General features: G+C 44.8%; 1 protein-coding gene across 12 annotated transcripts in view; it reads left to right on the forward strand.

Moving 5' to 3' along the window:
* Positions 1-16628, forward strand: part of DIXDC1 (DIX domain containing 1) — a 104069-nt gene that overhangs the window by 64842 nt on the left and 22599 nt on the right. For 6 of the 12 annotated variants that reach the window (XR_012783980.1, XM_075546591.1, XM_075546597.1 and 3 more), the window contains 9 exons: positions 1803-1892; positions 3951-4004; positions 8466-8516; positions 10742-10846; positions 11273-11326; positions 12018-12110; positions 12183-12254; positions 15549-15638; positions 16403-16615. Coding sequence is in view for 10 of the 12 variants with exons in the window: in XM_075546591.1 (XP_075402706.1) it covers positions 1803-1892; positions 3951-4004; positions 8466-8516; positions 10742-10846; positions 11273-11326; positions 12018-12110; positions 12183-12254; positions 15549-15638; positions 16403-16615 (822 nt within the window). In the remaining 2 variants the exon portion in view is untranslated. The remainder of the gene's footprint in view (positions 1-1802; positions 1893-3950; positions 4005-8465; positions 8517-10741; positions 10847-11272; positions 11327-12017; positions 12111-12182; positions 12255-15548; positions 15639-16402; positions 16616-16628) is intronic. The other 6 variants (XR_012783981.1, XM_075546598.1, XM_075546593.1 and 3 more) reach the window with 3 other exon arrangements.

Here is a 16628-nt window from a genome sequence, read left to right on the forward strand (position 1 = left end):
TGAGATGGTGAGGGAATGGGGGAAATGAGCTGATACCAAGGGCTTAAGTAGAAAGAAAAATGTTTTGAAAATGATGATGGAGAATTTGATGTGTGGATTGTGATAAAAAGTTGTCCAAGCCCCCAATAAAATGTTAAAAAAAAACAAACAAACAGGAGTTTCTGAGACTGTAACCATTTATGAGAGTAGAAATCCCCGTCTTTCTTCTGCAGAGTGGCTGCTGGTTTCAAACTATGGAGCTTTCGGATGCCATCCCAGTGCGTAACCACTGTGCCACCAGGAAGTCATAGCAAGACTATACATGGTCTCTGTCAATCTTTTCAGGGAGTGGCTGGTGGGTTTGAACCACAGACCTTGTGGCTAACAGGCCAGTGCCTCGTCCACTGTACCACCAGGGTTCTATATCTAAAGCGCTTTTCTCCCTCTCCCCTCATCCACCACCCAAACTACTACTTTTGTGCTCTGTGCATCTCCCCAGCTGCCTACATGTCTAAATCAGAAACTCAGCTATCCTCTTGGAGCCTTTTCCCATCCTTTGCTCTGCATCCAGTAAACCACCAATCAATTTGCCAGGGATCTGGAGGGAGCCAGGTCGTGCTTTCAATTTTGGGGGACCTCTACATTCAACTATGAGCTGTCCAATAAAAATCAAACCCAGACTTAGTAAAGAGAGACTGTTTTCAAAAGATGCAGAAAGGGACTAGTGCAACAGAGAGAGTGCTCTGACCATACGATCGATCGGCAAAGGGCTCAAGAATCGGGCCGAAGACCTCTTTGAGAGCGAGAGAAGTGAACCAGGCTGAGAACTGGGTGGGGGGGGGGCAGGATGAAAGGGTGGCCTATCCGCTAGTAGATCCAAGAATGATTGACACTGAGGCCCGCCTCTTTCTGAGAGGGACTTTTTAGGAGTTGTGTGCTAGCTCAGGCTGAGGATAGGCTAAAGTTCAGGGACCTCGGGGAAGGAAAGAAGCGTCACCAAAGTTTGGTTAGCAAGCAATTGGATTGATGTGTGGGGATATGCAGTTCAGTTAATCATTTATGGGGCAAAGAATGGGCATTGGAAGGAGAGTCTGTTCTTGTGAAGATTTACAGCATCAAAACCCCTTTACAGGATCCCTCAGAATTGGAATTGACTCGATGGCAGTGGATTCTTCTTTCTTTTGGTAGCGCTTACCTTAGGACCCCTGTCAGCCCAGTGATTACACATTGAGCTGTTAGCCGCAAGGTTGGAGTTCAAGCCTCCCAGCTGATCCATAGAGGAAAGCTAAGGCTTTCTACTCCTGTCAAGATTTATAGCCTTGGAAACCCTCAGGGGCAGTTTTCCTTTGTCCAGTAGGGTCACTAAGAATTGGAATTGAATTGATGGCAGTGAGTTTGTCTTCTGTTTGTTTGTTCCGTGTTCACATTAACTGTAGTGGTGCTAAGAGATAAGCATTGGATTATCAACCTTAATGTCAGAGGTTCAGACCCACCAACTTCTCCGAGGGAGAAAGATGAAACCGTTTTGCAAACCTTACTTAGGGTCTCTCTGAGCTGGAATTGACTGACTGTCAGGGAATAGCCGGGGATGTGGTTTTTTCGGGGGGTGGCTTCCCTTGTTATAGGTAAAAAAGTGGGTTTATGTGAGTCTTCATTGGGGAAGGGTGGCTCTTTGCAGTCAGCCATTTTCTGGAACACATAGTGGGGTAGATTTCTTCACCACTGTTTCCCAAGATCGCAGGACTCAGGTCTAAAGTGAAACATGATCAGAACTAAGTCCCCTGGTGGGGAATTAAGTTTCTTTCTGCCTTGTGGTCACTCAGGCCTTACTACTCAATGGATCGCTACCTGAGGATGAGCAGGAGAGACCCTTGGCCCTCTGTGAACCCGGAGTCAATCCTGAAGAACAGCTGGTGAGCTCTCGTTTGTGGTGGACACGAAAGAGTCCTGCTCTGTTCGACTGTTTAGTATTCGACCCTGTTGACCACCTGTCTATCAGACAAGACCTTCTTGAAATGCTCTCTTCCCTGATTTTCTCTTGATTTTCCTACGACTGCCCTGCTGCTTGCTTGCTTGCTTCCTTCCTTCCTTCCTTCCTTCCTTCCTTCCTTCCTTCCTTGCTTCCTTCCTTCCTCCCTCCCTCCCTCTCTCCCTCCCTCCCTCCCTTCCTTCCTTCTCTCAATCAGCCAACCAATATAGAGTGCTGAGTTTGTGGCAAGAACTCCTTTAAGATGCTGGCAGTACTGACAGTGAACACAACAGACCTGATTGATAGTCATGTCTCTTTGGGAAGCTTCTCTTTTTCTTTCAATACTTCCAACGTTGAGACTCTTCAGTCTTCCTCTCCGGACTCACTTCTAGACGCTTACCTAGGAAATTACCTGCCTTCACTTAATTCTCACCTGCCTTAGGTGTTGCCTCTGGCATACTTATTTCTCACTCACCTCTCCCTGTGGAGTCCTGGATTGTAAGTGCAGCATGTGATCCCCTGCTGATGATCTCCACTGACATGTCCCATCTGCGTTTCCGTTTCAGTGTGTGCTCAAGATCACCCTGCAACCAGCACCAGAATGACCTGACCTTTTGTGTCCTTCATCTGGCCACTGTCCAGCTATCTAAATACCTTATAGAGAAAGCTGGGCATCCTCCGCCAATTCTTTCTGATTTCTCTATTCAATCAGCTATCATGTTTTGCCAGTTTACGTTTGTAATATCACCATCCAGTTTCCTCTGTTCCCACAGCCATTTACTTAATTCAGCACAGCATCCAGGATTCAAATTGCCTCCCAACCAGTTTTCCTGATTTCTCTCATTCATTTTTTTAATAAAACTTTAAGAGTAATTGACCCTTCCTTTGCGTAACACATTTCATTGGTTCCCTGTTGCCATCACTGGCTTTTCCTGATATGATACGGCTCTGTTTTTCTGTCCAACTTCATCCTGGCCGCTTCTCCTTCCCTTGCCTCACCCAGCACACACACATGCGCTCTGAGCTTCATCCATACTGATGTATGTGCAGCATCCTGGGCACATCATACATATTCTTTGAAGTTAGAGACATTTTAACTTTTATTTATTCAACTGAATAGCTTGAAGAAAACAAACAATTTTTAAAATTGTAAATAGGGTAACAGTTTAGAGATCAGATCACTAGTTTTGTATTCAACGATACCTACACATTCTATTACATCTCCTTCATTGTATGTCCCCAATAGAACATCACCTATCCCACCTCTCTTCCCTATTTTCCGGTCTCCATTTTGCCTCCTTTTCTAACCCTTCTGAGCTTCCTCCTTGGGTGAATGCTGTCCATTTGATCTCAAATGGTTGTTTAAGCTGTGTGAACCTCCTTAATGTTATTGTTTCCCTGGGGATCTGTCTTGTTTGCCTAAAATTGAGCCCCAGGGCTAAGTTCAGAAGGGTGACAAAAGGACCATGGCCCCTGAGGTCCACCAGTCTCTAGCCAACCAGTAATCCTGGTCTTTTTATGATTTTGAGTTTTGTCCTGTTGTGATTCTTTTCAGAGAAATTGGTGGTGGTTTCCAGGGACCATCTAGTTCTTCTGGTCTTGGGGTCATGGTCACTGGCTTTCATAGGGTCCATCAGTCCATTGGATTACTTGTTTGCATGTCTTATGGCTTTCCTCACTCTTTCCTCCAGACACTTGCACATTAGATGGCTGCTCATGAACTTTTTTTGGCTCATGAACTTTTAAGGCCCTCGTTGAGACTCACTAAAACAGGATGTAGACTTTGTGAATTACGTTATGCCAGTTGACCTTGGTGTTCCCTGACACTAGCCTTGGACTGCCAGGCCCAGCAACTCATTCCTTCAGGGTATTTGGTTATGTTGAATAAGTTCCCATAACTTTGCCAGAGCCTGGCATCATAGAGCTTCTATAAATATTTGTTGAATGAATGTCTTCTGAACTTCACAGCATACAGTATAACCTTCTCTGTGCCTTAATTCAGATTATAATCCAAAGTCGTCTGGATCAGAGTGTGGAGGAGAATCAGGATCTAAAGGTACGTCAGGACATGCACATTCATACTTCAAGACATGTTATGGGATTCCACAGCAGTCATGGAAGCAGGGTGCAGAATTAGAACTTCAGCTGTTTTTGTATGTAAAAATGAGGAAGGAGAATCAGGATCAACAGCCCAAGGCTGATTCCTGTGAGGCAGAGGTCAGACACGCCTCTGCTGGCCAACCTTTATACCAATTGTGACACTAATCATCTCTCCATGGTGTCCTCTGCTACTCTGCGGGGTTAAATACTTTGCTGCAATGGCCAAACAATTCACAGACCATACTCACAGTTCTGGGGTTTATGAGGGCGGTACTAGTTTCCAATCCAGGTCCAGGGTCACTCAGAATAAAGTTCTTTGAACAGCACAGCCGCTCCTCAGCCATGCCCAGCCATGCAGGTTTCTCTTTGGCCCTTGGCCACTGGACCTGGCCTGTACCCTACTTGGGAAAGTGTTCCAAAACTTTTAGTTCTTTCTATGTGCTCCCAGAGTCACCCCACCTACCATTAAGCCATAACACTTTCAGCTCTAGCTCCATGGCTCAGCGAAACTGACCAATCCCCTAGTTAAGGCTCCATATACCTTATTTGCATGGTCCCACCCCCTACAAAGATGCCAGGCACTTTATTTACTTTATTAGCTACCTGTCCGGTCCCTTCTGAAGAGAGTAATCTGTCCTAAATATGGCAATGTGACAGTTTTTTTTTCATTTTGGTTATGGGTGTAGGTGTCTGTATCATCGTTGGTTTGTTCTTTTTTATTTTTAATGTTTGAAATGCTTCATAGTTCAAGTAAAAAATTTAAAAATGAATTTAATATCAATATGATTCTTTACTAATGAATACGTTCCCCAATTTTTTAGGTCTCCGCTTCTTTTGGGTCATTGGTATACGACTAGAGCTAGTCACCCTTTCCCTAGAAATAGGCATGTGTGTGCTCATAGATTAGAGCGTTAAATGAGGAACTTTTGAGCCCATTTATAGTGTCCAAGTTAAGAAGTCCAATTTTACACATGTTCGCTCTGGACTCTTGGTGTGATGCAGTCGGCAGAGAGCAGGTGTGTGTGATGGGTGCTCGTCTCTTAACAACGCTTTCCTGGTGGGACCAGATACACATACAAGAGTAAATGACAAAGAATTACCACTTGGAGTCTGGTTCATACAGGCACAGGTTAACTCCTAAAAACAGTGCTTGAACATGTGTGTGCAATCAGTGGCTGGCTACAGACAAATTCCCTCAGTCATACACTTATCTGAATTCAGTGAGAGTGCTTTAAAAATAGATACTTTTTTTTATCCAGGAAATAAATGATTGCGATCAGGGCTAATGTCAAATTTCTCCCAGAACTCAAGTGGGCACTTTTCCAGAGCACCAAAGCTTTACAACAGGTTGAGGAGAATGCTGCTTCCCATAAAACAGCAAGTGGAGAGCAAATACTTTGAGAATGATGAGGCCAATGTGTACAGATGTGCTTGGCACAATTGATGTGTGTATGGATTGTGATAAGAGTTGTATGAGCCCCTAATAAAATTATTTTTTTTTAAAGAAGAAAGAAAATGTATTGTGCTGCTGATTGTACAACTCTTTTTACTAGGATTGAGTGTCGAATTATACGGTTTGTGAGTGATATTGCAGTAAAATTGCGAAAAAAATACAGTCTTGGAAACCCACAGAGGCAGCTCTAGCCTGTCTTATAGGGTCACTATGAGTTGGAAATGACAAAATGGCAATAAGTTTGGTTTGGTTTTTTGACTTTTCTTTTGGGTCTCCTCCCACCTCAGGCAGGAAGCTCCTCTAAATCTCCAAGGGAAAGGCAAAGCTAGTTCCTGGATGTTTGAGGGCCCAGTGAGAGGATTGTGTATGTCGTTCTGATGCAGAATAAAGTTCCTAATCTGCAAAACAAAACAAAACAAACGACAGCAGTTGTAAATGGGTCAAGTTGTTTTTAAAAAATTTTTTTGAAATTATGATTTTGGTGAAAGTTTACAGAGCAGAATATCACTTAAAATCATTTTATTGGGGGCTCATACAACTCTTATCACAATCCATACACACATCCATTGCAGAACATCACTTTTATGTCCAATAATATATACAATTTTGTTTCAACGCATCCATTTCAAAACCCTCAGCATCCTCATCCCAGTATTTCCTATTTCCATTTCGCCTCCTTTTCTAACCTTTTGTCCTTTGGTAAATGCAGTCCTTTGATCTTAAATGACTGATTATTCTAACACAAGGGTGACTTCAGTTCCAGATCTGAAGGGTCTCTAAAGGCCATAATATTGGACCTCCCACTGGTATCTGTCTAACCAATACCCTGGTCTCTTTTATGGTGCTGAGTTCTGTTCCACATTTTGTGCACTCTGTACCCAAGACCTTCAAATCTGATCCTTTTCAGAGCAGTTGGTAGTGTTAGCGGGGCATCATCTAGTTCTTCTGGTCTCAGGATTGTGGAGACTGATGTTACATGGCCCATTAGTCTAGTTGTATGCACATGCCTTTCAGTTTCTTCACTCCTTTGTCCTCCAGATGGAGAGTCTGTTAGAGTTCTTTAGAGAAACAAAACTAGGACACTTAGGATTATATATATATATGTTCCTAAGTGTCCTGGTTTTATATATATATGGGTATATACAGCATGAAGGAATATAACACCTAATTAGTCCACACAGCAGTACAGAGGGCTCAGTTCAACTCACTTCCATGGGACCACTATTGCAGGATGGTGTTTGTAAGAGAGTTAGCCGGTTGTCTAACTCTCGTAACTTCCCAGTGTCTTCCCCTACCTCCAATTTTTTCCCTAACCTCCCTCTCATTGGATATAAGCCAAGAGAGGGAAGACCATCAAGTATGATGAATGAAGAAACTGACTGCCATCCAGAAACTCGTGGAGAAGACCAAGAATAACTTCTGAAGTTGGAATCTCACATGGTTCAACATTTTGTTTTGTTTTCAGTATTTTCAATTTTAAGTGAACGACTTGGCCTTACCAAGCTTTCTGCTCAATAGGTGCCAACCTTTAGGTGTTGAGTGAAGATCAACTAGCACAAAGAACTGACCTTTTCATCAATCTTTTAAGCCAGATCAAAGCTGATGAAGTCAATTTCATGGAACTCATTGTAAACAAGGACAAGTCTTGGATTTGCTAATACAATTCACAGAAGGCCCAGTCAGAATAGTGGCTTCCAACCCAGGCATTGAGGTCACCTCAGAAGGTTATGGTGACTTAATGGGATCTCTAAGGGGTAACCTTGAAATATATTCCCGAAGGAAACAGGAAAATCACAGGGGCTTATTATGACTAAGTTTTAAGAAAATAGAAACTCTTTGATAAGAAAAATCCTTTTAGAGTTATACAAAGGAATTGTTTTGTTCATCATGACAACGTAAGAGCTGTCCTACAATATGTTCATTGGGCAACCTTACCCCATTCACCCTACGACCCTGATATTGCCTCTTCAGACTTCTCTGTGTTCCCCAAATGCAAAGACCATTTGAAAGGAACACAATGTGAGTACCTCAAGGATGCCCAAAGGGCTGTCCTAATGGGGTGTAAATTGAAGAGCACAGAATTCTCCAGGGAATGGTTAGAGAGCTAGAAATACCACCTTCAGAAGTATATAGACTTTGATAGAGGACCTGTCAGGAATTAATAGCTTCACATTTTGATATTTTTGTTTAATAACTTTTTATGATTTTATAACAATACCTTTTTACATACCATCATATTTAATCTCTTATAAACCCAAACCAACCTAACTCATAATAGCTCTATAGTGGGTTTTTAGGACTGTAAATCTTTTAAAAGTACAGATAGCCTCATCTTTCTCCCATGGAGAAGCTAGCAGGTTTGAACCACAGACTTGGCAGTTTGCAGTCTGACACTCACCAGTTAACAGCACCACCAGGGCTACTTAATCTCTTGTAACTCAAACTCACTGCTGTCAAGGCATAGGGTGGCTGTGATGAATCTCTTGTAAGAGGAGGTTAGTTACTCAGGATGCTTTTCTTTGGTCCATAAAGAACAATATACTCTGGAGAAATCAACAGCACTCTGACCCTTGGTTAAGCCTTAAGAACTGCGATCATTGTTCATTGATGTTGGGGTCAGACATAGAAAGGTTTGATTCTACATTGTAGTGAGAGTGCTTTAAATTAGGCTAGACTTTTCTGTTAAGGAAAGAGACTCTATGGGAATGTACGATACCTTGTTTCTTGATGAGCCTCTCCTCAACCTGGGTGGGATGCAGCCTGTATGTCACAGTGAAGAGTGTCCATGGGTCTTGTTGATGTTTCTATGGGCCAGCTGGACCCCTTGCTGGGTTAAACTGCTTTGTATCTCCATAGCCAGGCAATTTTTCATAGCTGGGTATTGTCCTCTTATAGACAGAATGAGGTAATGCTGCTGAAGCAACCCAGATGCTACCATCTGATCTAACTATATTTGGTTTGCAGAAGGAGCTGCTGAAATGTAAACAAGAAGCAAGGAACTTGCAGGGGATAAAGGTAAAAAGAAGACATTTTGCTCTTTTAAAAATTTTATTTATTTTTTTGTTGGTTTTTAAAAAAATCATTTTGTTGGGGGCTCGTACAACTCCCACCATAATCCAACAGTTACTCTTTCAATGAAGTCTCTCGGAGGTAAAGTCTTCTCCTGGTGAGAGTAGGTACGAGGAGGGGAGTTGGCACCTGTCGTCTTTTCTTGTGTCGATGTTGCCAGGTGCCTTCCTGGCCCTGGACCATTGGTACAGAAAGGTCTGGAACGAGACCCGTGTTGAGGATTGTAGGTTTGTTTCTCACTGAGGCTTATTTCTGGTAGCTTTAACTCCCCGTACTGTCACTTCCCTCTGGGCCACGTTGGTTGTCTCTTAGAGTGTAAAATGCTTCCTTTCAGTTGTAGGGCCAAAAGTTGTTTTTCAAAAATAGTGATTTACTTAGTTTTGGAAAAGTCAGTAATATGCAGATGTCTTAGAGTGCAAACTCCAAAGGCAAACCCCTTCTCAGCTCTGTCCCCTAGCCAGCCCAGTTCTCTTTTGTGGAGGCAGCCTACATGATCATATTATCAACAAATCTATATCATTTGCCCCCACATTTTTACCCATACCTCCAAATACCCACTACCATCGAGTTAGTTCACATACGACAGGGTATAACTCTTTGGGGCTCCTGAGACTAATCTTTATGGGCGTGACCTCCTCATCTTTATACCAGGGAACGGCTGGAAGGGCAGAACCATCAAACCTGTGGCTCAATCCACTGTGCTACCAGGGATGCTTATTTTTTAGCCCAAATGGTAGCATGATTACCAGTATAGACACTCATCAGCACCTTGCTTTTTTATTAGCACATATAGACAGTGATCCAGCTAATAACCTGAAGTAACTAACTCACTGTCATTGCATTGATTCCCCTGTCATTCTCCTGGGGATCAGCTGTGGGATTGGAACTGCCAACCTTGCAGTTAGCAGCCGAACACTTACCGATAGCACTTGATGCTGTTCCCCTGCCACCCAAGCTGGAGTATGTCTGTTGAAGAAATACCCAGAAATTGAAGAGGATATTCTTAAAGTGCTGTCTTTCCCCTTTTACCTCCACACCCATTGGTGGATTAGAGGAGAGTTTTAACAAACAGCATTTTCCAAAGTGTATTCTACAGCCTTAGCCTTTGAGGAACTTGATACTTAAACAAAGATGAAGTGTTCCATGTCAGATGCGCCTGAGGAATGCCCTCGAAGCTTCCTGATCGGCAGTGAACAATAGCATCCCATGGAGCACACTTTAGAAAACATTGTTCTGAACTGTGGATGCCAAGGGCATCTTACACCAGCCTTGCCATGCACAGTCAGGGTAGGCAGCATATTTAAGAGTGGACTCCCACAGTCTCAGAACCTGCATGAGTTAGTTCTCTGCAGTCTGTAGAGAGAAAAGTCATGGCTAATATACTGGAAACAGCGAGAAGTAGCCCAAGACCACCAGCTGCCTGTAAGTCCCCAGAATACATAGAAACTGACTCTCACAAGTATCCGTGGCTCACCACTTCTTAGGCATATTGGGAACCAAGAGGGTCAGAGTCCAAGCTGAAAATAAGATAAGCTAAAAGTGGTGCAAGCCCAGGAAACTGGAACCATTAGTCCAAGAACAATTATGAGTAGAATTCTGTAATCCAGTCCTGGTTCAGACTGTGCATGGGAAGCAGCAGGGTTCTGGAAGACAGGGTGGTCATGATCTCAGGGATTCTCTGTGAACTGAGCGGGCGGGCAGGGATGGGGCCTAGTCCTCCAGGACATGGGGAACAAGCTAACATAAATTGAAGATCTCAATGCCCAGCTACAGATGAGAGCTAAGGTGGGAGGAAGGAGTAGAAGGGCATTGTCCAAGGTCAAGCTTACATAGTAGTAAGTGGTAAACTTGTAATTTGAATGTGAGCCTGTATGAGAATGAAATCAAGAGTAGATGGTATCAGGAGTGAAGCGGAGGTAAACATTAAGAAACAGGTTTTATTCAGCTTGATATAGGACCATGGGTAGAATTTTTCTTTAAATGCTAGTGCCCTGGACAAGAACAACAACAAACATCCTTGCTTCTTTTCGATGGCCAGACCTTTACGCTCCAGTTTGACCAAACAAATGCGGAATACACGTTTACAGGTTTAATAACTTTCAGTAACGACTGGCTGGTTGATTCCCTGGGACTGAAGTAACTGGTAAGCTTTCCTCCTCCACCCCCGCCAGGATGCCTTGCAGCAGAGACTGACTCAGCAGGACACCTCTGTGCTTCAGCTCAAACAAGAACTCCTGAGGGCGACTATGGACAAAGATGAGCTGCACAACCAGAATGTGAGCTGAATGAACAGTCACCTTACCGAGCCCCCAACGCAGAACAGGACAATGCGGGAAGTCCTGCTCCTCCCGCCGTCCCAAGCTCTCTGACTACCTCTGGGAAGCTTGTTTTCCCATTAGGCTCATTCCCATCAGGCTCACTTCCACTCCTATGGGAAAGCCCCAGCCTGACGGGGCAGGAAGGTTTTTCCTTAACTCTGAGGACACCGGGAAGCAGAGGCTAATTTGTATTTATTTCTACCGTCAGATTGGTCTGCAATCTGATTATTTTACTAAAGAAGACATGGAGTAAAACGGTGTTTGCACCTTAACTATTCCCTCTCTGTGCTAATATCAATCGTGGATACTGAGTAGCTGGTTTCCTAATGGGGTTGACCGACAATACATCTGGGTGAGTGAACTTTTTCTTACCCTTCTTGGCAGGTGGATTTGCAGAGGAAGCTGGATGAGAGGAACCGGCTCGTGGGAGAATATAAAGTAAGAACACACATCTAACTGGAAGTCATTTCTGTCTGACTTTGATGAGCAGCTTGACTGTTGTCAATTGCAGACTTTAATTACAGACCCAGTTCTCTGCTTTCGTCGAGTACATGTTTCTCCATGTGCCTGTGGTTCATAGGTAGCACAGACAAGGAGAAGGGCTACAGAAGTAGGAGCCTGGAAACTTCTAGTCTTTTTTTGTTTGTTTGAGATGAACCTTTATCACTAAGACTCCAAGGCCATTTCAATTTTCCTCCTCTTTTTTTTTTAAGCCACTCAAACCACTATTTACGTAGGTATGCGGGATAAGGACTCTAGAGATTTTTAAAAAACATACTGCGCATATTACGCAGCCCATCTCAAGAAAAGAAATCAACAATATCCTGTTAAACCCTTCACTTGTTTGTCCTCCCCCCCACCTCCTTTTCTTTCTATTCTGGACTTACCTTTATCTCTAATTAGCCTGGATGGCACATAGTGGCCCCCCTACAAATGAGAGCTCCCCTCCTCTTTCCCCTTCTGAGAAACCTTTGAGCTGTGCCAGACTGGTCAGGTTTGTAGTCTTCCCGTGGGCGCTGGAGGACAGGACTGAGGTGCCCTTCACTCAGGTGGACATTTCATCTCACAGGGTGAAACTTTCAGTGTGCCCGTTCTTGCCACATACCTCAAAGTTCTATCTTGGTTGCAGAGAGAGCTGGGGCAGAAGGATCGCCTTCTTCAGCAGCACCAGGCCAAGCTGGAAGAAGCACTTCGGAAACTCTCGGAGGCCAGTTACCAGCAGGTGTGGACACAGTCGGCTCCTGACCCTTTGGCCCAAAGAAATCCTTTTTCTGATTCGGACTTGGTCTTGCAGGTGGATCTAGAGCGGGAGCTGGAACACAAAGATGTCCTCTTGGCTCACTGTATGAAGAGAGAGGCAGATGAGGTAACCTGGAACGCGGGTTCTCTCTCCCACATTTGCAAGGAGATTCTGTTTCTGATTCAGCCCTGACTCAAAGCCACAGGCCAGTTTGATAGAAAGCTGTTTGATGAGGTGGTTAAACCAGAAAACAAAACCAAAACAATTCTGGCTTAAAATTCCAGCCTGCCGCCCTTGCCCACTGTGGGACCTTGAATAAGTTACATTGAAGTCTAGTTTCAGAAACAAGGCTTATCTGGAAAATGGGAACAGTTGTGGTCCTCTGCATCCTTCTGAGGAGCTCATGAGCTATCCATGTAACAACAAAACAGTTCTGTCCATCCGCCTGGCAGAAAGTCCGTCTCAGAATGAATGTTACTTTATTTTTATTACTGCAGCAAAGGCTGATGATGCTGGAGCAGCTTTCTGGCTCTTTGCAAGTGTAAGACCCCGAGTGGCCAGATCAGAGACTTCCATTTCACGTATTCAGTAGTCAGCAAACTCACCGCCTCAAGTGGAGAGCTCGTGATCATGGTCCTTGATATGCGGTAACCCCTTATGGGCTCAGACAGTGTCATCGTTGACCTGCGGAGCAGAGGTGGGGCTTGAACCACCGATCACATGGTTAGCCTGCCTGGAAGTGCTCCCGGGGCCCCTCAGCAGTTAATGAACACTTAGCAAGTGCTGACTACCTGACAGATGCTGAGGACCCCACAGGAAACAAAGGGGGGAACCTCTGTGTCCTCGAAGCCCTAATAGAGAGAGACATTAAACAAACAATTATAAACTGTGCCCAGAGTGATAAATGTAAAGAAATATGAAAGATAATCTTGGCTTGGAAGTTATCCCTTTTAAGAAAGATCATTTCTTCTTTTTCAAAATAACTTATCCCTCATGATCATTTACTATCCCATGACATTTTGCATTTATGACCATACTGAAAAATGTACGATCCAACTACTTTGTGCCATGATGATTTTACATCTGGCAAGGGCAAACGCTGAGATGTGGGATGAAGGTAACATTAACAGTCTTGGGTAAGAGTATATGTCTGCTGCTTAACCGAACCATGATCCTCAGTGGTTTGGCAGCTGTGTCATGACGTACTCACCCTCCATGTTGTGACCTGATGTAGTCACCCTCCATTTTCTTTTTATTTTTTTAATCATTTTACTGGGGGCTTGTAAAACTCTTATCACAATCCCCACATCCATCCATTGTATCAAGCACATTTGTATATGTGTTGCCATCATCATTCTCAAAACATTTTCTTTCTACTTCAGACCTTGGTATCAGCTCCTTATTTTTCCCCCTTCCTCCCTGCCTCCCCTTCCTCACTAAGCCTTGTTAATTTATAAATTATTATTTTGTCATGCTTTACGCTGTCTGATGTCTCCCTTCACCCACTTTTCTGTTGTCCATACCCCAGGGAGGGGGTTATATGTAGATCCTTGTGATCGGTTCCCCCTTTCTATCCCACCTTCCCTCCACCCTCCCAGTATCACCACTCTCACCACTGGTCCTGAAGGGCTCATCTATCCTGTATTTCCTGTGTTTCCAGTTCTTATCTGTACCAGTGTACATCCTCTGGTCTAGCCAGATTTGTAAGGTAGAATTGGGATCATGATAGTGGCGGCGAGGGCAGGGGGAGGGGGTGGAGGGTGGAGGAAGCATTTAGGAACTAGAGGAAAGTTGTGTGTTTCATTGTTGCTACACTGCACCCTGACTGGCTCGTCTCCTTCCTGAGACCCTTTTTTAAAGGGATGTCCAGTTACCTACAGATGAGCTTTAGGTCCCCACTCTGCACTCACCCTCATTCACAATGATATAATTTTTTCTTTTTTGATGCCTGGTACCTGATCCCATCGACACCTCATGATCACACAGGCTGGTGTGCTTCTCCCATGTTGCTTCTGAGCTAGATGGCTGCTTGTTTATCTTCAAGCCTCTAAGACCCCAGATGCTACACCTTTTGATAGCCAAGTACCATCAGCTTTCTTCACCACATTTGCTTATGCACCCACTTTGTCTTCAGTGATCATGTTGGGGAGGTGAACATCATGGAATGCCAGTTTAATAGAACAAAGTGTTCCTGCATTGAAGGAGTATTTGAGTGGAGGCCAAATGTCCATCTGCTTCCTTAATTCTAAACCTATAAATATATGCACATATATCTATTTCCCCATCATATATAAATATATTTACATATGTACATGTCTCTATTTAGACCTCTATAAATGTCCTTTGCCTCCTGGTTCTTTCCTCTGTTTCCTTTTACTCTCCTCTTGTCCCACTGTCATGCTCAGCCTTCATTTGGGTTTCAGTAATTCCTCTTGGTTACATTGCCCTTGATCAAGCCCTACCAGCCCTCTTACACCCTCCTTGCCACTGCTTTTGGATCACTTGTTGTTCCATTGTCCCTGGGTTTGTTAACACCTTTTCCTTTCCCCCACCTTTTCCTCTGCCATGTCCCTCAGTACCGCCAGTCCTGTTGTTTTCTCCTCTAGATTGTTTATCCCGCCTAGCTTATCTAGCTAAACCTGCAGAGATAATAATCTGCACAAAAACAAGACAGAGCAAAACAAAGCAACAGAAGAAATCAAAACCGAGTGCCACACCCTGGCCCCAAAGTCTATTTTGGTTCCGACTCCCTCGGGACTTCCTTGCTTTGCCCCCCTTGCTGTTCTGTTGCACGTCCTTAGTGTTTTGCCTCCGTATGGTGTGGTCAGGTCAGATTGGGTGCAATTCCCACACTGTGTTGCCAGTGTTGTCCCCTGTAGGGTTATGTGTCAGTGAGGGATGTTGTGTCTCATAGTGGGGCCGGCCATATGCTCCTCTCTGTGCACTGACTGCTCTGAGCAAGGATATCGTCCTCGAGGCTTGGTCGGGATGTGCTCCACCCTCTCTTCCTCCCCTTCCTTTGCTCCTGTGTGCTCTGATCAGACATGTCCCTCTCCCTGAGCTGTAGCTTCAGTTCTGTCCTCTGAAGTAAATTCTCCTGGGGGGAGGGGGGCTGTCCACGCAGTTGGAATTGGGGTGGCCCCTCAGACCTCTCTACTGGTTCCCTGCTTCATGCTGGTATGTTGCATTCACATCTTGGAGCACTGGCTCACCCTCCATTTTCACATAACCCCTCTTTTCGTGTGACGAGCTGGTCTTTGGAGGAGCTGTATTTTATCCCTTCTTATTGTTGAGAATACACAGGCCGTGTGTACTCCAGTGCATCCACTTCTCCATGCGCGCTCCAGTGGCGTTGATAACATTCGTTGCGCTGGGCCCCCGTTCTCACCCTCTGCTGCGTCTTTCTTCCTGTTGCTCTAGGTCATCAGCTGTAACAGCCACAACCCTCAAAGCAACGGGTTCCTCCTTCCAGCGCCAGCAAAAGGAGCTGCTTCCAGTACGCACCGAGGGGTAGGTTCTTTAGATTTAGGAACACGCCCTTCTGCCCCTGCCAGCTGCCAGCAGCAGCGTGCCCCATGAACTGGGCCTTCTAGAGCTCACTTCCCCAGTTCTGGCATCTAGTAGGTGTGCACGGATGTGGGCCACTTGGTCTCCCACATCAAGAATTAGTAAGCAACGCAGGGAACGCAGGACAGAGAAACCCCTCAGGACCAATAATGACAGTAGTGAAACCAGGAGGGGAAGAGGAAGGAAGATGGGGGTGAGGGGGAAACCAATCACAATGATCGACATATAACCCTCTCCCAGGGTGATGGACAACATAAAAGTGGGTGAAGGGAGACAGTGGTCAGTGTAAGATCTGAGGATTTTAAAAAATAAATTATCTTGGGTTTCTGAAGGGAGGGAATGGGGAATGAGCTAATACCAAGGGCTCAGGTAAAACGAAAATGTTTTGAAAATGATGATGGCAACATATGTACAGATGTACTTGACACAAAGGATGTATGTATGGATTGTGATAAGAGCTGTAAGAGCCCCCAATAAAATGATTTTTAAAAAACTTTAAAAAAAATGATAGAAAAATAGAATTTGTAGCCAAACAGGTGGGCCACTTTGGTGACGGGAAACCTCCTTCCATTCCCACCGTGCCCCTCCCCTGCAAGGATGGAAGACCTTGCCTGCCTCTCTCCCGTGTCTCCCTAAGCCCAGTGGCTGAGGCCTGGTCGATGCCACGGCAGTGCACACTGCCCACAGTGCCATCCTTTTGCCCGCAGACCAGTGACCTGCAGCTGGTCCGAGACGCTCTCCGCAGCCTGCGCAACAGCTTCAGTGGTCACGACCCACAGCACCACACCATCGACAGCCTGGAGCAGGGCGTCTCCAGCCTCATGGAGCGCCTGCATACCTTGGAGACCCAGAAGAAACAAGAAAGGAGGGTAATCTCCCCATGGTGGCTGTTAGGCAAAACTCCTGCGGGAGCTTGGCTCGTGAGTGTTCCGT

This window comes from Tenrec ecaudatus, chromosome 4, assembly GCF_050624435.1.
Source record: "Tenrec ecaudatus isolate mTenEca1 chromosome 4, mTenEca1.hap1, whole genome shotgun sequence".
NCBI lineage: Eukaryota > Metazoa > Chordata > Mammalia > Afrosoricida > Tenrecidae > Tenrec > Tenrec ecaudatus.